The sequence below is a fragment of the Cervus elaphus genome, chromosome 4 (assembly GCF_910594005.1).
Source record: "Cervus elaphus chromosome 4, mCerEla1.1, whole genome shotgun sequence".
NCBI classification, from domain to species: Eukaryota; Metazoa; Chordata; class Mammalia; order Artiodactyla; family Cervidae; genus Cervus; species Cervus elaphus.
The window spans coordinates 60,996,081-61,021,032 of NC_057818.1; the positions used below are offsets into that span (position 1 = coordinate 60,996,081).

A 24,952-nucleotide genomic window follows, 5' to 3' on the forward strand; every position below is an offset into this window, starting at 1 on the left:
ATGATTATAATTGTAACAAATCTTGCCTGGGAATCTATATCTCAAGACTTGTACCCCTGATTAGAGAGCAACAGTATATCTTGCATAGAGACATTGTCTGGAACCTGTTCTCCCTGGCTAAACTTGTACCAAAGTTATCTCAGGATGTATGTCTTGGGAAAGGGCCTAATAGACCTCTTACAACATTGAGGTATTCTTTTTATCTATTCTCAGCAGCTAGTTGAGAAGTATATAAGGTCCCACTTAAGCTAATGAGGTGGATATTCTTTCTACCCCCACAAACCTTTGGCCTTTTACTTGGCCAATCTAGTTTGACTTCTAAAAGAATTACTGTTCACCCTGGAATAATTCATTCAGATTATAAGGGAGAAATTCAAATTAAGATGTCATCTCAGATACTATGGCAATTCAAAAAGGGGGACAAAATTGCCCAACTATTTCTTTTACCTTACATGTCTATTAACTCCTCTGATGACATCCGGACAGGTGGATTTGCCAATACAGATCAAAAACAATCCTTATGGACATCAATAGTATCTGAATATGCATGACCAAATATAAACATCAAAATTCATGGCAGAAGATTTTCTGGTTTTCTTGATACTGGATCCTATATTACTATTATTTCCAAACATTTATGGCCCAAATCTTGTCCTATACAGAGAATTTCTTGCCAAATTGCAGGAGTTTCTCAAACCAAAGTACAAGAGGTTTATCAAAGTGTCCAATATATCCATGTGAGGGACCAAAAGGCCAGCCTGCATTATTATGACTTTATGTGATAGATACACCCCTTAATTTAATAGGAAGAGATTTACTTATGCAATGGCATACTCAAATATATTTTCCACATTTTTCCTTGGAGCCACTATTCACTTAACAAACAATGCAATTATTAAAATTACTTGGAATATTGATGAGCCTATTTGGACAGAGCAATGGCCCCTTACAAAAGAGAAATTAGAGGCTGCTAAAGAACTTATCAATACACAATTGAAATGAACACATATTGAGAAATCTTATTCCCCTTGGAATTCTCCCATTTTTGTAATAAGAAATCTGGCAAATGGCGTCTTTTAACAGACCTTAGAAAAGTTAATACATCTATGATACCTATGGGTGCATTGCAACCAGGAATTCCATCACCTACCACTTTCCCTCCAAACTAGCATATTATTATTATAGACTTACAAGATTGCTTTTTTACTATACCTTTACACCCTCTAGACCGAGAGAGATTTGCTTTCTCTCTTCCTTATCCTAATCATATCAGGCCTCATAAACGGTATCAATGGACTGTTTTGCCTCAAGGAATGATGAATTCTCCCATCATGTGTCAATATTATGTAGCCGAAGTCGTTGAACCTGTGAGAAAACAATTTCCTAATTTTCTTGTTATTCATTATATGGATGACATATCGTTTTCAGCTCCATCTATTTTAGAAACTCAAGAGATGCTTGACATAGCTCAACAATGCTTGAAAGACTCCGGATTAATCATTGCCCCTGAATTGTATTAAGAAATATAGAAACTTCGACCATAAATTCTAATCAATCTATTACCCAACAACTTTTTCTTGAACTACAATCTATTGTGAAGAACTGCACTTCCCCCATTTATATTACCCATATTCAAACACATTCTTGTCTTTCTGGCCCTATGGCTCATGGCAATGAAAAAGCTGATAAACTTGTCTCTTTTGCTACTCCTGAAGAGCATCATGCTCTATTACACAATAATGCTGGCTCATTCCATCAAATTTGGAAAATTCCATACCGACATGCTAAAGAAATCATTAATAATTGCTCTCCTTGTAAACCCTTACATCTTCGACCCACTGCACAAAGTATGAATCCTCAAGGATTACAACCCAATGAACTATGGCAAATGGATGTGACTCATTGCCCTGAACTTTCTTCCTCTTACTTCCTACATATCTCCATCGATACAAATTCTTCTTTTCTATAGGCCACACCTCCCCAAGGTGAAACTACACAACATGTTATAACCCACCTATTAACTTGCTTTACAATAATGGGAACACCTAGTTCTATAAAAACAGTCAATGGCCCTACCTATATTTCTAGGCAATTTAAACAATATTTACAATCATTTTCTATTAACTTTTTGAAGATCTGTTAAAAGACGCCATTTGCCAGATTTCTTTTTTATTACAAAAAGTGGGGGAATTCCAAGGGGAACAAGATTCCTCAATATGTTTTCATTTCAATTGTGTATCTATAAGTTCCTTCAGTTCAGTTCAGTTCAGTCGCTCAGTCGTGTCCGACTCTTTGCGACCCCGTGAATCGCACCATGCCAGGTCTCCCTGTCGATCACCAACTCCTGGAGTTTACTCAAACTCATGTCCGTGGAGTCGGTGATGCCATTCAGCCATCTCATCCCCTTCTCCTCCTGCCCCTAATCCCTCCCAGCATCAGGGTATTTTCCAATGAGTTAACTCTTCGCATGAGGTGGCCAAAGTACTGGAGTTTCAGCTTCAGCATCAGTCCTTCCAATGAACACCCAGGACTGATCTCCTTTAGGATGGACTGGTTGGGTCTCCTTGCAGTCCAAGGGACTCTCAAGAGTCTTCTCCAACACCACAGTTCAAAAGCATCAATTCTTTGGCACTCAGCTTTCTTCACAGTCCAACTCTCACATCCATACTTGACCACTGGAAAAACCATAGCCTTGACTAGACGGACCTGTGTTGCCAAGTAATGTCTCTGCTTTTTCATATGCTATCTAGGTTGGTCATAACTTTCCTTCCAAGGAGTAAGCGTATTTTAATTTCATGGCTTCAATCACGATCTGCAGTGATTTTGGAGCCCCCCAAAATAAAATCTGACACTATTTCCACTGTTTCCCCATCTATTTCCCATGAAGTGATGGGACCAGATGCCATGATCTTAGTTTTCTGAATGTTGAGTTATGAGCCAATTTTTTCAGTCTCCTCTTTCACTGTCATCAACAGGCTCTTTAGTTCCTCTTCACTTTCTGCCATAAGGGTGGTGTCATCTGCATATCTGAGGTTATTGATAGTTCTCCCGGCAATCTTGGTTCCAGCTTGAGCTTCTTCCAGCCCAGTGTTTCTCATGATGTACTCTGCGTATAAGTTAAATAAGCAGGGTGACAATATACAGCCTTGACATACTCCTTTTCCTATTTGGAACCAGTCTGTTGTTCCATGTCCAGTTCTAACCTTTGCTTCCTGACTTGCATACAGGTTTCACAAGACGCAGGGTAGATGGTATGGTATTCCCATCTCTTTCAGAATTTTCCACAGTTTTTCGTGATCCACACAGTCAACGGCTTTGGCATAGTCAATAAAGGAGAAATAGATGTTTTTCTGGAACTCTCTTGCCTTTTTCATCATCCAGCAGGTATTGGCAATTTGATCTCTGGTTCCTCAGCCTTTTCTAAAACCAGCTTGAACATCTGGAAGTTCACGGTTCACGTATTGCTAAAGACTGGCTTGGAAAATTTTGAGCATTACTTTACTAGCGTGTGAGATGAGTGCAATTGTGCGATAGTTTGAGCATTCTTTGGCATTGCCTTTCTTTGGGATTGGAATGAAAACTAGCTTTTCAGCCAATTGACCCATGTCTTAGTACTTATCAGCCTCAATTGGCCCTCTGGGGTCACTCTGTCCAAATCTGCCACATGTACCAGAACCTGTTCTGGGCGCCACATGTTGGGCTTTCATTGGACTGGAACCTGGCGGTCCAGAGTTGACAATAAGAAAGTGAAAGAAGGAAAGAGGCTAATATTCTCTGGGTTATGCAGCCAGCTTTCACGTTGCAGGGAATCAGCCAGATATAGAGAGAAAGAGAGAAAGAAGGACATGGACACCCAAGCTGTGATGGAGCAAAAGTGTTTTAATCAACATGGTGTGGTTATTCTCAGCAAAGATAAAGATTAAAATTCCAGACTTGCAAAACATAAGGCGATCCTTATCAAAGAGAGGGAGTCGTAAACAATCACTTTTACCATGTGGTTCATAAAAAGGAAGATGGTACTTATCCCTGTATAGAAAAACTAATGAAGGTAATCCTATACAAGCATCCCATGTTGTTGATCTCTGTCCTGGGAGAGGCTTACCTGTTCCACTTGCCCCTGACAGGGACTGATAAAGAACAGAGGGCTCAAGAGAGATAGGAAACAGCACACAGGAATCTTACTCTCAAATGCTTCCTGACAATATTACATTCCGGATTTTAACTAGATCACATTTGCAAACTCCCTTTGGACATTTAAAGTAGTACTCAAGATGTTCTAGATAAGAGGACGTGGGCAGTATTGGGGCAGGGGGTGTGCCTTATTCAGCTTACCACAACCAGAGTGTCTTCTCCTGATGGGTGTACAATTTTAACATGCTTTTCTCTCCATATAGCTTTTGCCACTGTTTGTTAAAACATTTATTTGTATTTATTAATTTGGCTATTTTGAGCTTTGGTTGTGGCATCTAGGATCTTCAGTCTTCCTTGTAGCATCTTTTCCTTGCAGCACATGAAGTCTTAGTTGCGGCATGTGGACTCTAGTTCCCCGCCCAGTGATTGAAACCAGACCCTCTGCATTGGGAGCACAGAGTCTTATCCCCTGGATGGACCGCCAGGGAAGTCCTTACAGGTTTTATTTACTTTACTCCCTTAACTGACTGGCTAGAATGTCTAAAACAATGTCAATAGCAGTGCTGAGAGTGGACATACTGGTCTGCTTCCTAATCTCTGGGGAAAATCATCCGGTCTTTCACCATTGAGTATGGTGCTTTTACAGGTGCTCTTTCTTGAGTTGAGGGAGGTTCCCACTCTTCTTTGTTTTCTGAAGTTTATATTATAAGTGGTTGTTGGCTTTTGTTGAATGCAGTTTCTGAATCAATTGATAAGAGTTTGATTTTTCTTCTTTTGTCTGTCAACAGTCTGGATGACATTGATTGAAATTCGAGATAGCCTTCTACCCCTCACATATACACCATTGGATCACGGCATGCAATTCTTTTTGTCTCTTGCTGATTTCTCTTGCTAATAGTTTATTAAGAATGTTTGCTTCTTCATGTGGGATTTAGTTGGTAGTTATCTTTATCTTTTCTTTTCTTCTGATACCTTTGTCTCATATTGTCCCACGGTAATACTGGCCTCATAAATTGAGTTGGGAAGTGTTCCCTCCTTTCCTTTCGTCTAATAGAAATCATGTCAAGTTGCTGCTAAATCTTCTTTGTACGTTTCTTCAGTTAGTCAGTTCAGCCACTCAGTCGTGTCTGACTCTTTGCCACCCCATGGACTGTAGTACTCCAGGCTTCCCTGTCCATCACAAACTCCCGGAGCTTCTTCAAACTCATGTCCATCGAGTTGGTGATGCCATCCAACCTTCTCATCCTCTGTTGTCCCCTTCTCCTCCCGCCTTCAGTCATTCCCAGAGTCAGGGTCTTTTCCAATCAGTCAATTCTTTGCATGAGGTAGCTGAGGTATTAGACTTTCAGCTTCAGCGTCAGTCCTCCCAATGAATATTCAGGCCTGACTTCCTTTAGGATGGACTGGTTGGATCTTCTTGCAGTCCAAGGGACTCTCAAGAGTCTCCTCCATCGCCACAGTTCCAAAGCATCCATTCTTTGGCTCTCAGCTTTCTTTATATCCAGCTCTCCCATCCATACATGACTACTGGAAATACCAAAGCTTTGACTAGATGGCCCTTTGTTGGCAAAGTAATGTCTCTGCTTTTTTATATACTGTCTAGGTTGGTCATAACTTTTCTTCCAAGGAGCAAGTGTCTCTGAATTTCATGGCTGCAGTCACCATCTGCAGTGATTTTGGAGCCCAAAAAAGTAAAGCTTGTCACCATTTCCATTGTTTCCCCATCTATTTGCCATGAAGTGATGGGACCAGATGCCATGATCTTAGTTTTCTGAATGTTGAGTTTTAAGCCAAGTTTGTCACTCTTTCACCTTCATGAAGAAGCTCTTTAGTTCTGCTTCGTGTGTTTGTATGTTTGTTAGATGTGTCTAATACCACTGTGACTTTGTTACACTAACATTTGTTAAGTCAAGGTCCTCGGTGTTGGACGTTATGTCGCAACTCAACAGAAGACTGCAAGGGAAAGTGAAATGGAAGTGTTCATTCCTCACACATCCTGGAGGAGCTGCAAGGCAAGCATCAAGGGCTCAAGTGGGAAGTCAGGGCAGGGTGCAGAGAGCTGGGCAGGGACGGCCCGGGGCTTGTACCTGCATTACGCTCTGTAGATGGAGTGCTCTGGGGTCCGGGGTTAAGGCTGGATCGAACTTTGTTCTTTATCCTTTGAGTGTAATGTTCCATGAAACACAGGCCCATTCGGCTACATGTGTCTAGACATAGCCCATTGGCAAAGTAATGTCTCTGCTTTTTAATATGCTATCTAGGTTGGTCATAACTTTCCTTCCAAGCAGTAAGCAGCTTTTTATTTCATGACTGCAATCTCCATGTGCAGTGATTTTGCAGCCCCAAAAAATAAAGTCTGACACTGCTTCCACTGTTTCGCCATTGATTTCCCATGAAGTGATGGGACCAGATGCCATGATCTTAGTTTTCTGAATGTTGAGCTTTAAGCCAACTTTTTCACTGTCCTCTTTCACTTTCATATATATATACATACATATATGTATATATATGTATATATATCTAGGTGTGTGGATGCCTTCCCCCTCGAGGGACAGGCCCTTTTGGGTATGCATTTCATAGCCCATCCTGCCACAGACATCAGGAGTGAGATTCCAAAAGCAACTGCTGGTCCTCAGACCCCTATGAGCGATTTCGTCCAAATGGCTTATTCAGTTCTTGATAATAGGGACATGGTTGAAAAGGCTGAACGCTCCCAGAGAAATACACAAAGGGCTGAAATGATGGCTGTATCTTTGTCCACTCAGAGACCACTGGAGGGGAAGTCAGCCTTTGCAAGCCAACCTGGCCATGGTGGACTACAAGGCCCACAGGTACTCAGACCTTCCCATGGTGCCCTGTGTGGGCAGAAGGGCACTGGAGGAGAGATGGTGGTGGGCTCGCCTGTTTACAGACAGCCAGGGAGCTGGAGGAGGGAATGCCCCCGACACCTGAGATCCCTGGGCCCTCGGCCTTGGATGGTTCCCCAACCCTGAGGGGCCCCCGGTCACAAGGGGCTCTGCTCACAGCACCGTGCATGTAACTAGTGCTGAAGCTCGGGGGGTCACTGAAGCGGGGGCCGAGATGGAATCCCTCAGACACCAGCGCAGTCCTTTGCGCCTTAACCCGAAGGGCTGGAAACCTTAACAACCGTAAAAATGCATAATGGGAACATCAGCACCGACACAGGGCCTGCTTTCCAGGAACCCCCTTCACGCTCCAACAATGGCCAGTTGCTTCCACATCAATATCTGTGCCTGTCACCTCTCTTTTAACTCAAGGCACTTACTAGTTAAATTAGGCTCCACTCTGCTTCCTGAGGGACAAGGAAGTCACCCTTATGACCAAAAGATATGAACAAAACTAAAAAAACAGATTAACTCTATAACTGAGATAAAAGACTTAATAGACGCTGAAGTACGCAACACTGAGGTTCTGGGTCTAGCTACAGATAAACAGACTGAGGCCTTACGTGATGCTCTTCCAGAGTTGGAACCTATTTTGAGCTACGTAACCCAGCTGGTAAAGAATCCACCTGCAATGCTGTTACTGAAAGATATGTGTTGGGAGTCCGGCCATGTCTTGTACCCCTCCCCCAACAGACACGCTCCTCAGGATCTCGTGTGGGGCCTCGCCCCAGGAATGTGCACAGAGCCGCAGATGATTCCGATCTGGATCCTGCATTGAGCACCAGGGCTCTTAGCCTCCACTTCTGAGACTGAGATCAGGCCCTGGGGGAGGGGAGGGCGCTCTGCTCCGCGTGGGGCAGGACCAGGGCCTGCTGTGTGACCTGAAGGAGATCATGGGGTCAGCGGAGGTGCCCCTTGCTGCTGTGTGCATGAGGCCTCACCAGGAGGGGAGTGTGATCCAAGGAAAGTGTGGGAAAGTCCCGTGTTGGTCTCTCTGTGCCGGAATTGACTGTCCTGAGTCCCTCCTGAGACAGTGGGCACAGGGGACTGTCTGTTCCTCATGGTGAGGGCTTCCCTGTGTGTGTGGTTGGGGCTGAGGAGGGGGTGTGTTGACCCTAAGCATTATACAGCATGTTTTCCACTTTCATGATAGAACTGTGAAGACTCATGAATGAAGAAGCCCAGAAGAGAAAAGAACAGGAGTCAGGCATGGCTCTCTCTCAGGTAAGGTTATATTCTCAGTGGATTCTCACACTGCCTTCCTGAAATGCCCTTCCCTGGACTTGCTAATCGTGTCTGACTCTGGAGTATGCACACTCACCCGGGGCCTTCCCTCAGGGCCTGTCATCTCCACTTAGATCCCATCTCCCCATGACCCGTTACCTGGCCCTTGTGAGGAGGCTCCCCTGGACATTAGAAAATTAATAAATGTGCTCCATAGTTCCTTGTCAGCTATAGTAGAATTTCCTTTTTGTTGAGTTTTTAATATTTAACTTTTTTCTTGTTTCTTGAGGTAAGCCTGTAATGCTATGAACCTTCCCCTTAGCACTGCTTTTATCGTGTCCCGTAGGTTTTGGGTTGTTGTGTTTTCATTTTCATTCATTTCTATGCATATTTTGATTTCTTTTTTGATTTCTTCTATGATTTGTTGGTTAGAGTTTTTAATGTTGTGATGGTGTTTGCCATACCTCAGCATGAATCGGCCATAGGCATTCGTGTGTCCCCTCCCTCCTCCCCCACGCTATCCCTCCAAGTTGTCACAGAGCAGTGGCTCTGGATGCGCAGTCACATATCAGGCTCCCACTGGCTATCTATTTTGCATATGGCAATAGATATATTTCAATGCGATTCTCTCAAATCATGCTACCCTATTTCTTTTGTTTTTTCAAGTTTTTCCTTAACATTCTTTTTTCTGTCCACATGTTGTGACCGAGATTTAAAGTTTAATTTACACTTCTTCTCTGCCTTACACTAACAAATACATAAGTCAGTGGGTTATTTTGAGACTTTTGTCATGTGAAAATGCACATAAGACAATGACAGGGAACACAGTAGCTGCCCTATAGACATGAAGAAAATTCCTTTAGGACTTGAGTTCAGTCAGTTAATACACATAGAAATATTTATAAATAGTGCAAAGTTGGTGATAATTTTGGTGAAAATAAGTTGGAATGTCTTCTCAAGATGTTATTTTCTAGTCTCCTTTGTTGTCCACATCTTACAGAGCTTTTGGAAACAGACAGCAAAGAAAAGAGAGGATATATAATTTTTAAACAAAAATAAAAACTGCCTAATTACTGTCAAATGATCATCTAGTAATGTTTGATGTTCCATTACATTGAGGAAGTATTCACTTGTATATTATGATGTAAACACGTTTTTCTAAAAAGCATTTGAGTCTATGTCATCATAATCATGGAACAGAAACAGTTTCTATAAAGAAGAACGTAGTTCTCATTACAGGAAATACTCTCTATTCTTTAATAACTTTAAAGTTTTATCTTTGGCTGTGCTGGATCTTCACTGTGCCCGTGGCTTTTCTGTCCTTGTGTCGAGCAGGAGGTATAAATTCTGTACATAAAATACAGAAACGTGGCTGGTGTTTGGTTGGAGACTGGCATTCTGAATCTCCTAGTTTTGGTCTGCCCAGATCACTCAATGTCTTTTTTTCTTTCGGCTGTGCTGAGCCTTTTTTGCTGCACGTGGGCTTTCTCTAGTTGCAGCAAGCAGGAACCACTAATTGCTGCGCTGGCTTCTCACTGCTGTAGCTACTCTTGTTGCAGAGCACAAGCTTTAGAGCACCCGCTCAGTACTTGTGTTGCTCGGGCTTAGTTGCTCCAAGGCACATGGTATCCTCCCAGACCAGGGATCAAACCTATGTCCCAGGCATTGGCATGATGGATTCTTTATCACTGGACCACCAGGGAAGTGTCAGTGAGTGGCTTTCAACTGAGCAAACTCCAGTATCTTTCAAACAGGATCCTCCTGTGTCTTTTAACCATTAATACCCTGCCAAATAAAATTTGGGGTCATCACCGCATAACTGGGAGATCTGAAAACCAGGAGAGACTCGCCTAAACTTACCTGGACTTCCTGAGGAGGAGGATGGGCCCAAGAGGCTGTTGCTGATTTACCAAGGCTACTATGTCTGAAGCTCAGAACGGTACCTGTTTTTCTCCAGCCTGCATTCCCCTCAGGGTGCATTGTGGTTGGGCCGCTGCAGTGACTAATAAGCTTGATCTTTGAAGCAGTGGAATGTCAAGATAGTTTTCTCCTTACAGGAGTTACTATGAGGTGTTGCTAAGACCTGTGTGTTTCACATTCCAGCTTGTCACCCCTACACAAAGCCAGTTCTTGTTTACTTAAACTGCTTAAATTAATTCTAATTACAGGTATATTTCTGGATCTAGCCACCACCGCACAACAACCCCCACCCACTCTCCCCACCGCCAGCCCGGCCACCACACCAGGTTTCAGTTCCCAGACTGAACTGCTTCAGCCTCATCAGCAGGAATCCTGTTAAAAGGATAATTCCAACGCAATTATCCCACAGAATATTAAGTTTTTACTTTAAAACTGCTACAGTTATGAGGAATCAATGATGCAACACAAGACAGGAAAGACCCTCACACACTTCTAAAAGCCCTGACAAGATACCTGGGAACCAAAAGGAAGAACACAGCAGGTGTCCGCTCCGCCCCGCCCCTGACACGCCCAGCCTAAGACATGTGTCCTACGCCCCGCCCCTCCCTGTTCTGGTACAAGTGGCTGAGGAGTTTCCGGTTTCCGCTTAGATGCAAGCCATTCTGCAGCAAATTCCTGAAGCCGAGACTTGGTAGGTGCGGCCGACCATTGGGAACCTGAGGTACTTGTTTGTTTTGGTTTTTGTTGTTAAGCTGCGCCTGTGGGGTCCCCTCTCCTCCCTATCCGTGGTCTCCAGTCACTTCGCACCTCCCTATCCCCAACCCCTTCCTCTAGCCGAAATAAATTCAGTCGTTGCTGTGAGAGGCCCAGGGTCTGATTTCCTCTCGATGTAAGATCCTGAGATAACACATACCGTGCACGAAATACGTAGTAATTTATAAGGAAAAGGTCATTTTAATTTTGACATGGCACTTGATAATTTTATAAGTATCAAATCACGTGTTCAGGAACTAGTTCAGAATTTCAGCTTTGGGACTGGTGCTGGAGCTGGAGCTAAAGTTCGTTCTTGAGTGTTAGGGAGGCGTATTACTGTCTTTTCTGTTTTATACGACCATGGTAGTAAATTGACTACAAAGACTCTTCATTTCAGGAGGTTATTTTCAGTGATGCTGGTTAGTTGTATGAGCATTAGAATCAAAGAGAAATATAAAATGGTTGCACTGCTGAGTCAGATCTCTTTGAACTCCCCAGGGAATGTAGCCCGCCAGGCTCCTGTGTCCGTGGGATTTCCCAGGCAAGAATACTGGAGTGGGTCGCCGTCAAGTCGCTCAGTCCTCTCGGACTCTGAGCAACCCTATGGACTGCAGCAGGCAGGATTCCCTGCCCTTCACCATCTCCAGGACTTGCTCAAACTCCTGTCCATTGAGTCCGTGATGACATCCAACCATCTCATCCTCTTTTCCGTCTGACTTCCATCTTTCCCAGCATCAGGGTCTTTTCCAATGGAAAGAAACATTAGAGATGTAATGAGTGTGATAAATTCTTCAGTGTACTTTCAAGCCTAACTTGCCATCAGATGATGTACAGAGGTGAGAGCCCTTGAAAATACAATTGAGGTTGCAGTGCTTTCGGCAGTGGTTCATATCTTATGCTTCATGAGAATATTCACACCGGATCGAGCGCAGATGATATTGAATGTGGTCAGGCCATTGAAAATCTACTCATTCTAAAAGTGTTCATCACCAGTGCCAGGAATGTGAGCAACCTTTTCTCATTGGTGCCCCTTGCACCAGTAGTCAAGGTGTACTGCACCAAACAGTACTAATGTACTGAAGTTTGAATAGCTTTTAGGTTGTGCCTTAGATTTACCAAATACTTCATGATTTAAATTGCAGTGGATATGGCAAAGCTTCATGTTATTGTTCCTTTATCACTAGATGGCAGAATATTTATCGTGAAGAGAAAGCACACAGAGCTAAAGTGTGTGGCAAGGCTTTTACCCAAAGATCACAAGTTGGGGAACATACTGGAGCCACACATCCCAAATGCAATAAATGTGGGAAAACCTTTACATTGAGTTCAGGTATTTGGACTTGAGCAATCTGATCATCAAAATGTTCAGTTTCTGACCATGAAGCGTAGCCACGATGAAAACTCAGTTTATGAGTCTTTGTAATGGACTGGATACAGATCCCAGGTGCCAAGTCATAGTGATGGGAGCTTCTGATTATGCAGAGGATTTTGACTCAGCTATAAGGAAAAGAATGCCTACGAGATTTCATGTCAAACAGCCTGCTCTGAAACAAACTTAAGTGTGGGAGTTGGCTACAGAAGTGCATCTAAGAAGATATTGATAAGATAGCTATATTTTGACATGTGTTTTTGAAAATAACGTGTAATCTGCCATTTTTGAATGTTCTGAAAATGTTGATTTGATCCCATGATTTGATGGGGGTATGGAGTTCATCCATAAATCCCAAATCTTCGGAAGACTGTATTTTTCAGACTTTGTTACCCACATTTGAGAGAACATTGTTGTTCAGTTGCACAGTCATGTCCGACTCTTTGCAACCCCATGGACTGCAGCATGCCAGACTTCCCTGTCCTTCACCATCTCCCAGAGCTTGCTCAACCTCATGTCCATTGAGTTGATGATGCCATTCAACCATCTCATCCTCTGTTGTCCCCTTCTTCTCCCACTTTCAATGTTTCCCAGCATCAGGGTCTCTTCTAATGAGTCGGCTCTCATCAGGTGACCAAAGTATTGGAGCTTCAGCTTCAACATCAACTCTTCCAGTGAATATTCAGGATTGATCTCCTTTAGGATTGACTGGTTTGATCTCCTTGCAGTCCAAGAGACTCTCCAGAGTCTTCTCCAACACCACAGTTCAAAAACATCAGTTCTTTACCACTCAGCCTTCTTTATGGTCCAGCTCTCATATCCATACATGACTACTGAAAAAACCGTCACTTTACTATACAGAGCTTTGTGGGCAAAGTAATGTCTCTCCTTTTTAATATGCTGTCTAGATTTGTCATCACTTTAGAAAATAACGATCTAAAATATATCACAACTTGCAAATAGAAAGTGAAAATTTCTAATTATATTCATACTGAACATATGATCAGTTTGAAATTACATTACTGATATTATTTAGTTTAGTGTAATTTCCTAAACAAGTTTTGGGGAAAGATACTTGATAGTCGGGCTTCCCTGGTGGCTCAGACAGTAAAGAATTCGAGTGCAACGCACAAGACCTACGTTCGATCCCTGGGTTGTGAAGATCCCCTAGAGGAGGGCATGGCAACCCACTCAAGTATTCTTGCCTGGAGAGTCCCATGGACAGAGGAGCCTGACAGGCCGCGGTCCATGGGGTCACAAAGAATCCGGCACACCTCGGAGACAAAGCACTTCCTCCAAAGTATAGGATAGAGCATTGTAAAGAATAATGCAGTTCTCATCAAAAGGAAAAAAATGTTTTTTCTCCTATTTTGCTTTCTCTTTTTAGGTTATCTATACAAAATTATGGATGCTAGGTAAGCATTGTGATAATCGTTTCACAGTATACATATCAGTTAATTTTTCTCTGTAGCTCAAACTTACACAATGATATTTGCGATTGTAAGAGTTGCTTGTACAACTCCCTTTATGTCACTGTTTAAAGAGTTGGGTTTAGAAAGGGAAATAATTAAAACACGTTGGATAAAAGAAACAATAACACAGTTTATAATCATTTAAAGTGTCTTGCTCTTTTTAAGGCTGTGGTTAGTGACCCAAATGATCACATCCCTCAGGTCCTCCATCTCAGACACCCAGGTACTGACCCTGATTTTGTTGAACTCAGCACTATGTTGAGTTTGCTGTTTTGTAGGGTGTCAGTAGGGAATAGCCCATTTCTACCCAGGGAGAGTTTTGTATTTGTAATATTGAGACTAGTCCCATTCTTGTTTCTTAAAACTGCCCAAGTTCCCAGATCCCTTTATTGCTTCAGCCTCACTAGCGGGATCTGAGCACAACACGCTGTGACAAACAGCTTTTTATTGAGAATAAACCCTTTTAGTCTTAGGAGGAAGGATCTTGGCTTCTGATATAACTTGAAGCTTTTACCTGAGCAGTGTTACAGACAGCAACTTAATCCTGTCAAGATAACAGGCCCCGCCCCCGTCCGCGCCCCGCCCCTCCCACCAGCAGTGGCAAGCAGATGCTCGCCCCGCCCCTCGTGGGAAGCCGCGGCTGTAATACCAAAAGCCCTTTCACACGGACCCGGAAGTTGGAGCGCGCGGAGCCGAGGTCCCCGAGCGGCGCCTAAGGTTCCTTCTAGGGTAAGTTTGCAGGCCCGCCCCCGCCGCCCCCCTCTGCCGGCTCACTCGTCCTCAGGGTGTGGGAATTCTCAGCGACCTGAAAACCCTGACATCCGGTGCTCGGCCCGGAATAATCGCTGCCGTTGCCGTTACGGCCCAGTTATCTTTTCATTTGGGTTTTAAGTGTTTCTGAGGCGGTTTCGGCCCTCGGTCCCCGTGGACACCAACTCTGGCGACATATTCCTGCTTAAAACCCTTTTTTACCTCTGGCCTCGCCAGGTAAAGCCCTCTCTCAGGAGTTGGAGTTGCGCCCCTCCCCGCCGCGTCGCCTTCTCGACCGCTGGCGGCAGAGCCCCTCGCCCCTGCTCCCAGCGAGGCCGCGCCCTCTCCCCGGTCCTGGGATTCCGGAGAGCCCGCCCCGCTCCTGAGACCCCTTCCCTCGCAGCTCCTCTGTCGTCGCAGCACCTAGGCCGCTCCTTGTTCCCCGCGGGGCCCCACTTTCCTGTCAGCCCGTCCCCTCACCCCGCGTAGGTAGGTGACCTGGGTCCCTTTTTGACTGCTGTGCAAATGAGGAAGGATGGGCTGGATTGACCTGGAACCTTCCAAGAGAGCCTCTCTATTCATGATGAAAAAGATTGCTTAGATCCTATTTCTAAGCTGACCTCTTACAATGTTTCTTGTACCAGTGGATAGATATGTGCAATTCTGTATTTTTAAAATATTTTACTGCAATCTTATAATAAAGAATTACCTGCTTGGTATCAGTTTGACCCAATCTTGAATGAAAAGTTCCTTTTGCTGAGATACATGACAGATGTTCCTGGTGTTAAATGGGATGGGCAATAAGGACAAACCTGGCGCACTTGCCCTTCCTCCTCCCGTTTCATTATTCAGTTATACCCGGTTCTCTTCACTCAGCTCAGACCTTCTCATAAGCGGCTTTTCTGTGGGCCTGAGGGAGCCCACTTGTAACATGGAGATGAGAGACTAGACCGGAAACTAGACCAGAGACAGGACTAGACTTGAGCGTGAGCAGCACTGACCCCTGAAATGATTAGCCAAAGTGGCTGTGTGTCTGTGTGTGGCAGTTCTGGTTTGGAGGGAGTGTCTGGTGGTAATTAGAATTTTAATTAGATCCCAGTCCTCCTTGAATGAAAAACGAAAAGGAAAACTGTAGGATGGAGGCAGGATCACAGGCTCAGAATCAGATGACTTATATGAGTAAGGCTAAATCTGAAGGGAGATTTTTTTCACGTCCTGACATTCAGATCTCGGCTGGCCTTCATTTGTTCCTGGAACTAAAGCTTGACTCCTCGCTGTGGCTCCACAGCCCTCTGTCAAACTCAGGGCCCTGTCAGTGTCTCCAGCCTCTTCCTGGGAGCTGACCCTTTGCTCATGGTTCAGCCTGTCGTGCTCTCATTTACCTTTTCTCTGTTTCCAAATACCAAAACCATTTCTGTCTGACATGGTAGTTTCTCACCTTCAAGTCACCCTGGCTCAGGCCCTTTGTCACCCTTCAAGTCTAGGCTCAGAGAGATTCCCCATCCCCTCCTAACAGTCTCTCTCATGTTACCCAGGTTTATTGCCTCTGTATCAGTTGCCATCAGCAGAGATTCTTGCCCTTCTTCATGGGTTATTTTGAGTCCTTCCTGGTTCCCTTCTTTTTTGGGCTCATAGTGTTCTTCTTCTTCCCAGCGTGGGTGCAGTACCTGATCCTGGAAATGTCTTTAGATGATAGGACTATGGGTTGGGCTGAATAATCCTCAGGAAGACCAGGAAAACAGGGCAGGTGATGAAGATGTTTCCCATGTTCTGGACATTTCAGCTGTAATTGACCTTTATCCCATGTGACTACTTAATTACTCAAAAGAAGAGCCAAGAAATATAGGAAGTCTTGAAAAGCCCTACAGAACTGGTGTCCTCAAGTATTGGGCTAAGATATCCCCGTGTTTCGTCTGCTGTGTTTAGTCCGTGGCAGCCCCCAGATCTAAGCTCTGTCCATCCAGGGACCAGTCACCATCGTGGACAGCAGCTTTGCCATCTAGGAGTTCATGTGCTCAGTGTCAGCAATTGTGATTTCAGAGCGCTGAGGATGAGCAGAAATCCAAAACCTAATGGGGCAGGAAGGAGATGGGAAATTAGGAGTACTAAAGTTAAGATCTCAGAATGCTTGTTATAAGGTGGTCCTGCTCGGTAGGGATCTCTGGGCCCAACCTGAGAAGAGTGATAAAGTCCTGTGACGTAGGGGATGATGGCTCCAAGAATCAAGGGCAGCACTGCCGCAGTGATCTGCAGCCTGGAGGCTCGTCCTCTAGAAGATGCAACTGCAACTCTCTTGCTGCCAGGCCAGTGCTGGGTTCTCTGTTATCCACTACTGTCCCTCCCAAAAAAAGCACCCACACAGGCACAGTACAGAACCCATGGAATCTTAACTGCACTGTTGGTGGTAATGTATATGGTACTGCTATGTTGGAAAACAAAATGGAAGTTCCTTAAGAAATTAACATAGAAGAGGCCTACAGTCTGTCAAACCCATTTCTGACAGATATCCAAAGGAAAAGCGATCAGTTTTTCAGGGATATGTCCTCAGTCCCAAAAGTGTGACTTGATTTGCAGTAGCCAAGGCATAGACACAGGCCAGATGTCTCTTCACAAAAGAATAGGTAACAAAAGTGTGTTATAGAAATATTTATTATATACTGTATATTCATGAACTATTTTTTCTCTATATATAAATACAATGTCAAACTCATAGATCCATCGAGTAATAAGGCTGTTACCAGGAGCTGGGTGGAGGGGAAAATGGGGCACTGTTAGTCAAAGAGTAGAGATTTTCAGTTGTAAACTAAGTAAGTTCTGGGGATCTGAGGTAATGCATGCTGCCTGTAGTGTTTCTATATACTTGAAATTCACCCAGAGAGACATAATACAGTGTACTCATAGGTGGAAGTGTAACTTACTCGACTATAATAATTATTCACTGTATGAATCTATCATATGATCACTTTGTACACAGTACGTTTATAGCATTTTTGTTAGTTACACCTTAGTAAGGCTAGGAAAGGAAAGGAGACTTGGTGGGTGCTTTTCTCCTCTGAATGGTGCTCAGTCCAGGCCTCACGTTTCATTGATGAGGCATTTTGCATACCCATGTCTTGTACCCTCTGACCCGAGATTCCCGTTCAGGTAGTTTGTGTTGGTCCACAGGTTGTGAATGTTTAAGATGCCCCAGTTCATTCCAGTCTGGATCCCTCACTGAGCATCAGGACTCTTGAGTCCTCTCATTCCTGAGGGCTGAGATCTGGGCTGAGGAGGGGGTGCTCTGTTCTGAGTGGGGATGGATCAGGGCCTGCTGTGTGACCTGAAGGAGATTGCCTGGTCAGCGGAGGTGCCCCCAGCCGCTGTGTGCTGAGGCCTCACCAGGAGGGGAGTGTGATCCCAGGGAAAGTGTGGGAAAGTCCTGTGTTGGTCTCTCTGCGGGAGTTGCCTGTCCTGAGTCCCTCCTGAGACAGTGGGCACAGGGGACTGTGTGTCCCTCATGGTGAGGGCTTCCCTGTGTGTGTGGTTGGGGCTCAGGAAGGGGATGTGTTGACTCGAAGCATTAAACAGCATGTTTTCACTTTCATGATAGACCTCTGAAGACTTGTGTTGCCTGAGGAAGCCCTGAAGTTGAGGAAGAGGAAAGAACAGGAGTCAGGCATGGCTCTTTCTCAGGTAAGGTCATATTCAGTCTGTCCTTCCTGAAATGCCCTTCTCTGGCCTCACTAATCGTGTCTGACTCTGGAGTGTCCTATCTGACTCCTGTACATGTACACCAGCCAGGGCCTTCCCACAGGGCCTGTCGTCTCCACTTAGATCCCATCTCCCCATGACCTGGTGACCTGGCCCTTGTGAGGAGGCTCCCCTGGGCACCGTCCTGGGCAGGGCTTCTCACCCACGGGTTGGAGACGGGGTCTCAGTGCTGTTGGGCAGCAGGGATTGCTTAGGGCCCATCTGGATGCACTGTCTGCTCTCTGTCAACCAGGGTCAGGAAACTGCGGGTAGAAGTCAGGTATTAATATGCACAATAGCTGGTAAAATCTGGGAATCAGATCAATTGAGACTGTCCTTTCCCTTTTGTGTATCTTGACATCTTTTTAAAATGTTTTTACCAGTTTTCTTTTGGTAGGCTAGTATAGAATCCTGGTGACAAATTCAGCTGAGTACAAGGGATACATTTTTATCATCTGAAACATGCTGAAATACATGTGAATAAAAGGATGATATACAATTGACCAAAAAGTCTGTCAAGAGACAAATGCTCTCATTTCAGTTAATTTTTTTTTTCTCCTAATTTTTTATAGATATATATGCATGCATGTGCAAGTCTGTGGTTTACATAGAAGACATCATGATTTGAAAACTACACATTACCTTTTTTTTTCAGTTGAAATTATGTTATCAGTATAATCTGTGGCCTTGAAATTTTCTAAACAATCCTGTTAGCGTTTTAAGTAGTACGTTGCTAACAGTTGTGTTTCTGTATCCACTTCTATAATGACCTTTCATGCCATTCCACATTGTTCACCTTGGACTTTTTTTTTCACATTAATACAATATTTATTTGCTTTCCTTCTGTCAAACCCTGAGCCCACCACTGTCCCCAGGCTGCCTGGGGAGTTACAGGAAAGGGAACACACAGGGCAGACACAGGAGAAAGAACTGTGGGAGGTGGAAGGAGCTCCTTCACGTCGTGAGGAAGATGAGCTAGACCACCATCAGGCCAAAGAGCCCCATGGCCTTTGAGAGGGCCAAGCCCAGGGCGCAGACGAGCTGCTGTTTCAGAGAAGGGTTCCTGGGTAGCAGTGATGACACTCCCGCACACGGTCCCACCTCCAGCCCTGGACCCAGCCTCCCCTGCTCTGGCCGCTCCAGCTCCAGGGCACTTGGCTTCTGTGTCAGAGCCCCGTGAAATGGCGCTGGTTTGGAAGCTGCGGCTAGGAATGAGTGAGATGGTCCGGAGACCCGGGGCTGCCACGCTGCCGTGGCCCTCATCGGTCAGTGTCTCCGGTCCTTCACCACCGCGGACAGTGATCACTCAGCAGGCGGGAGGTTCTCCCGATCAGGGACGGGGTGGAGACGAATTCGGCGCAGGCGTCCATTTTCAGGGGATGAAGGCCCGGGGCCTGAGAGCTGCTGCCCCTGCAGAGAAGACAGAGGGGCAGGGAGGAGGCTCACCTTGGACTTCTTTCAAGTTTTCTTTAGGAGCCCTGTGTCAAATGACTTTTAATGTTCTCTGTATTACTTAACTGTTAGATGCTTAAGCTTCAGTTGCTGAGCCCAAGTCTCTGAGTTCAGGTGCTTCGTGTAACATTTCTAACCTTCTTGATCTGAGTCGAGTTTCTCAGCGTGTCTGTGACACGGTTTTTCTTCTGTAAGGTGGGGACAGATCGTTCTTCAATGAGCTATTATATTGATGACAGGTTCTTTCCTGTAAAGTACTTATTTAATGTTTAGAGTAATACTACAGTAATTTAGAGTAACAAGAAGCCTTCAAACACTTTTGGTCCTTGCTGCTATTACCGTCATAACTGAAAAATTTGACCTTTCCATTAAAAGTGCTGTGGCTTCATCATCTCTGAAGACACCACTCATGCTGTACCTCATCTGGATAATGAATTACACTCACTGGGTCCAACGTAATACCTGACACTTCTGTATAGCCAATACAGTGTTGAGTTTTATTTATATATAGTTCATGGATTTTGAACAATGATGAAAAATCCATATTAATGGGAGGATCTCATAAGGTCTTATGAAAAAGCATAAGAAATTAAAATTAGAGATCCATGATTTCTCCAGATAATCCTGCATGGATCTGTTAGAACACATACTTCAACCAAGTCCATTCTTACCCCTTAAATACCCTTTCTCTTTTGCATGAAAATGAGAACTTTTCATGGCCCTTTTGGTGACATGTGGTTTCATTTCAGGAACGACTGACCTCTGAGGATGTGGCCATCAAATTCACTCAGGAGGAGTGGGAATTCCTGGACCCTGCTCAGAGGGCCTTGTACAGGGATGTGATGCTGGAGACTTACAGGAACCTGCTGTCTGTAGGTGAGGATGACTTGCTTCCAGAGCTGCCCTTGGGTATCTGCATTTTCCCTGTGTGCCCCTTGGGAGGCCCTGATGTCTTTCATCTGAGAGTTCTGGTGACTTGGGCATGACACAGCTTCACAAGGTTAAACTGACCCTCTTCAGATGCTGTGTCTGTCTCATGTCACATGTGAGGTTGTCCCAGAGCTTAATTATGTACAAAGCTCACTGGCACATGTTAAAAAAAAAACCACGAAAACCCCGATTTCCTATTTTCTACCTTTTGACTTTTGGCTCAGTGCTTAAAAATATCCACAGCACTTTAGATTTCTTTCTTCTGATAACCCTGAATATCTATTTCTTTTTGTTTGTTTTTGCTTGTTTGTTTAGTTTTTTTGGCTGCACCATTCTGCATGTGGGATCTTAGTTCCCTGACTAAGGATCAAACCTGCACCCCCTGCATTCGAAGTGCAGTGTCTTAACTACTGGATCACCAGAGGAGTCCCAGAATTTCTGTTTCTGATCTGAATATTATCTCCACATTGGAGCAGGGGAGAAAACTCTGGACAGTGGAGAGTGATGTAAAAATAGCCATAGATACAATGTATAAAGAAAAAGGAGTATCTCAAAAGGGCTGTTTTTTCTGTTTAGGAGTAGGACAAGCTGGTGGATTGGATCCTCTGTGTTTGTTACTTAGGAAGATGTAAGAAGAGTGGGTAGAGAGATTGTCTTTTTGATGCTAGATCCTACGAGGGGAGCATATATGAATCCTGCGGGCTCTTAGCTTGCCATCTGTAGGTCGAGCGCATGGTCCCATCTCAAGATCCTGTAATGTCTGACCTTCCTGTTGTGTTAGTTTTACTCTTGTGCTGCTCTAGCCAGTCTGGGAATGTCAGCTGTGCCCAATGTTACATTCTGCTTACTTTGTATCATTTTACTTCTTAAATTTCTTTGAAATAGATTCCTGATGGTTTAAAATTTTATCTGGTTTCCTTGCTGTGATAATCCACCTATGTTTAATTGGCCGCCTCTGGTGAGTCTCTGTGGAATGGATTTACAAGGTAACAGAAAACTGTGATGGAGACACTATTCTTAATGTTATTTTCTTGCTCTGTTCAAAGTCACCACTTGAAGCTATCCAGTAGAGTAGTCAGTATATTCTAAGATGATGAGAGAGAAAGTATCACGAGAGCCTGATGCATCTTTCCAGGCTATTTTCTGGCTTTGGAGGCTCTGTCAGGGGCACGATGACAGTGTTATTCATGTGTATCAAGGACCATATATTTTATCCTCTGTAAATGGTATGGGAATTTATCCCAGGACAACTTTGTCCCAGTTCACATTCTCATATCTATGAGCCTGTTGGCTGCACTGTTGTTCTGTGCATTGTAAGTATTTTATTTTATCATTGAGTTCAAATTTCTTTGTTACTCTTAGTGTTTCTGTTTTGTATTTGCAATGCGTTGGATGGTTGATTGGGGAATGGTCCCTACAGTGGAACTGGTGATCAGTCCCTCTTAAAATTCTTTGTATATTCTTTGTACTCATTTACTATCAGATGTATGATTTCCACATATTTTCTCTTTTACTGTTGATTGTGTTTTCAAACTCACTGCACTTTAATGGACAGTAGTTTATAATTTTGATATAGTTCACTTTATTAATATCTGGTTTTATTTTGTGGCCTGTGCTTTTGGTGTTATATCTGGTAAATCGTTTGTGGGTCCAGTTTCCAGAAACATTTCCTGCACCTTTACTTCTAGGAGTTTTATACATTTGGGATTTCAGTTTAGGTCTTTGAACCATGTTGAGTTCACTTTTGTCTTTAGTGTAAGATAATGTTCCAAGTAAATTGTTTTGCTGGTGGGTATTCAGTTTTGTCAACATGTCTTGTTTCATAGACTGCTTCCCCCATTTAGTAGTTTTTACACCCTTGTGAAACATCGTTTGAACATCTCCGCAAGAGGTGTTTCTGTTTTTGTTTTAACCATTCTTTTTAAGTATGCTGCTGCTGCTGCTGCTAAGTCGCGTCAGTCATGTGAGACTCTGTTCGACCCCACAGATGGCAGCCCAGCAGGCTCCTCTGTCCCTGGGATTCTCCAGGCAAGAACACTGGAGTGGGTTTCCATTGCCTTCTCCTCTTTTTAGGTATAGTTAATTTACAATGTTGTGTTTCCTGTACACAGCAATTTACAAGATACTTAATATAGTTCCCTGAGTTATGTTGTAGGTTCTTGTTGTTTATCTATTTTGTATATATATTAGTTTGTATATATTCCAGACTCCTAATTTCTCTCTCCCTTTCCTGCCCCCGCCACCATCCTGCACTATCCCTTTTGGTAACCATAAGTTTGTTTTTTATGCTGGTGAGTTTATTTTGTGAATAAGTTCATTCGTATCATTTATTTCAGTTCAAGAGATAATATCCTATGATATTTGTCTTTCTCTGTCTGATTTCACTTAGAATACTCCCTCAGTCTGTCTATATTGCTGCAAAAGGCATTAGTTCATTGTGTTTTATGCTGTGGAGGTGGCAACCCACTCCAGTGTTCTTGCCTGGAGAATTTCATGGACAGGGGAGTCTGGTGGGCTGCAGGCCATGGGGTCTTAAAGAGTTGGACACGGCTGAGCTACTTTCACTTCACAGTATTCCCTTGCGTATGTGTACCACATATTCTTTATCCCTTTGTCTGTCAGTGAACATTTAGGTTGCTGCCATGTTTTGTCTGGTATAAACAGTGCTGCTAAAAACCTTGGGGTGCATGTATCATTTTGAGTTAGTTTTCATCCTTTCTGGATATATGCCCAGGATTGGAATTGCTGGTTCATGTGATAGCTCTATTTTTAGTTCTTTATGGAACCTCCATGCTCTTCTCCAAAGTGGCAGTACCAATTTATGTTCCTTCCAACAGTGTAGGAGGGTTCTCTTTTCTCCACACCCTCTCAACCATTTATTGTTTGTAGACTTTTTGATGGTGGTCATTCTGACCAGTGTGAGGTGATTTTGATTTGCATTTCTCTGATAAGTAGAGGCGTCGAACATCGTTTCAGGTGACTGTTGGCCATCTGTTTGTCTCCTTTGGAGAAATATCTGTTTTGATCTTCTGTCCAGTTTTTGATTGCGTTATTTGTTTGTTTGTTTTGATATTAAGCTGTATGAACTCTTTGTATATTTTGGAAATAAATCCCGTATAGGTAGCATCATTTGCATATATAGCTCCTAGTCCAAAAGTTGTATTTTTGTTCTCTTTTTGGTTTCCTTTGCTTTGCAAAAAGGTTTTAAATTTCATTAGGTCTCATTTGTTTGATTTTGCTTGTGTTACCATGACTCTAAGAGAGCCAAAAGAAACTTTGCTGACATTTATGTCAATGTTTTGCATTTGTTTTCCACTATGAATTTAATAGTATCTGGTCTTGCATTTAGATGTTTAATTATTTTGAGTTTATTTTTGTGTGTGGTGTTAGAGAATGTTGTAATTTCATTCTTTTTCATGTAACTATCCATTTATCCCAGCATCACTTATTAAAGAGACTTCTTCATTCTATATTCTTTCTTCCTTTGTTATGGAATAATTGACTGTAAGTAAATTGGTTTATTTCTGGGTTTTCTATCCTGTTCCAGCGATCTGTGTTCTGCTTTGTGCCATTGTCATACCACTTCCCTGGTGGCTCAGACGGTAAAGCGTCTGCCTACAGTGCAGGAGACCCAGGTTCAATCCCTGGGTCAGGAAGATCTCCTAGAGAAGGAAATGGCAACCCACTTCAGTACTGTTGCCTGGAAAGTCCCATGGACAGAGGAACCTGGTAGGCTACAGTCTATGGGGTTGCAAAGAGTCGGACCCGACTGAGCAACTTCACTTTCACTCTGATGACTGTAAGTTTGTAGTATAGTCTGAACTCAAGGAACATGATTCCTCCAGCTTTCTTCTTCCTTTTCAAGACTGTTTTAGATATCAGAGTCTTTTGTGTTTTGGTACAAATTACGTTTTTCTTTGTTTTATGAAATATGTCATCATTAATTTGATAAGGGTTGCATTGAATATGTAGATTGCCTTGGATAGTATGGTCATTTTGACAGTGTTACTTCTTTCAATCCAAGAACATGGTATATGTTTCCATCTGTTTGTGTCATCTTTGGTATCAGTCATCAGCTTCTTACAGTTTTTTTTTTTTTTTAAATTATCTTATTATTTTTTAAATACGTATTTATTTACTTGGCCGCTCTGGGTCTTAGTTGCAGCACATGGATCTAGTTCCCTGACCAGGGTTTGAACCCAGGCCCCCTGTATTGGGAGTGCTGAGTCCTAACCACTGGACCACCAGGGAAGTCCGAGCTTCTTACAGTTTTATGAGTACAGCTCTTTTGACTTTTTAGGTAGGTTTATTCCTTA

General features: G+C 43.5%; 1 protein-coding gene, 2 non-coding genes and 1 pseudogene across 9 annotated transcripts in view; 2 read left to right on the forward strand and 2 right to left on the reverse strand.

The window, feature by feature from the left end:
* Positions 1–24,952, forward strand: part of LOC122689386 (zinc finger protein 665-like) — a 54,544-nt gene that overhangs the window by 23,241 nt on the left and 6,351 nt on the right. The window contains exons 1-3 of one of the 7 annotated variants that reach the window (XM_043895783.1): positions 10,814–10,902; positions 18,115–18,197; positions 20,456–20,582. In XM_043895783.1, the coding sequence (XP_043751718.1) occupies positions 18,183–18,197; positions 20,456–20,582 (142 nt within the window). In that variant the 5' untranslated portion in view covers positions 10,814–10,902; positions 18,115–18,182. Of the gene's footprint in view, positions 1–10,813; positions 10,903–14,315; positions 14,505–16,178; positions 16,269–18,114; positions 18,198–20,454; positions 20,583–21,521; positions 21,623–24,952 lie in introns of those variants that run through there. The other 6 variants (XM_043895803.1, XM_043895773.1, XM_043895790.1 and 3 more) reach the window with 6 other exon arrangements.
* Positions 19,230–19,630, reverse strand: LOC122691433 (annotated as a pseudogene).
* Positions 24,221–24,293, forward strand: TRNAC-ACA. The gene has a single exon. It is a non-coding gene; the product is annotated as a tRNA-Cys (tRNA).
* On the reverse strand, positions 24,815–24,887 carry TRNAG-CCC. Its single transcript has one exon. It is a non-coding gene; the product is annotated as a tRNA-Gly (tRNA).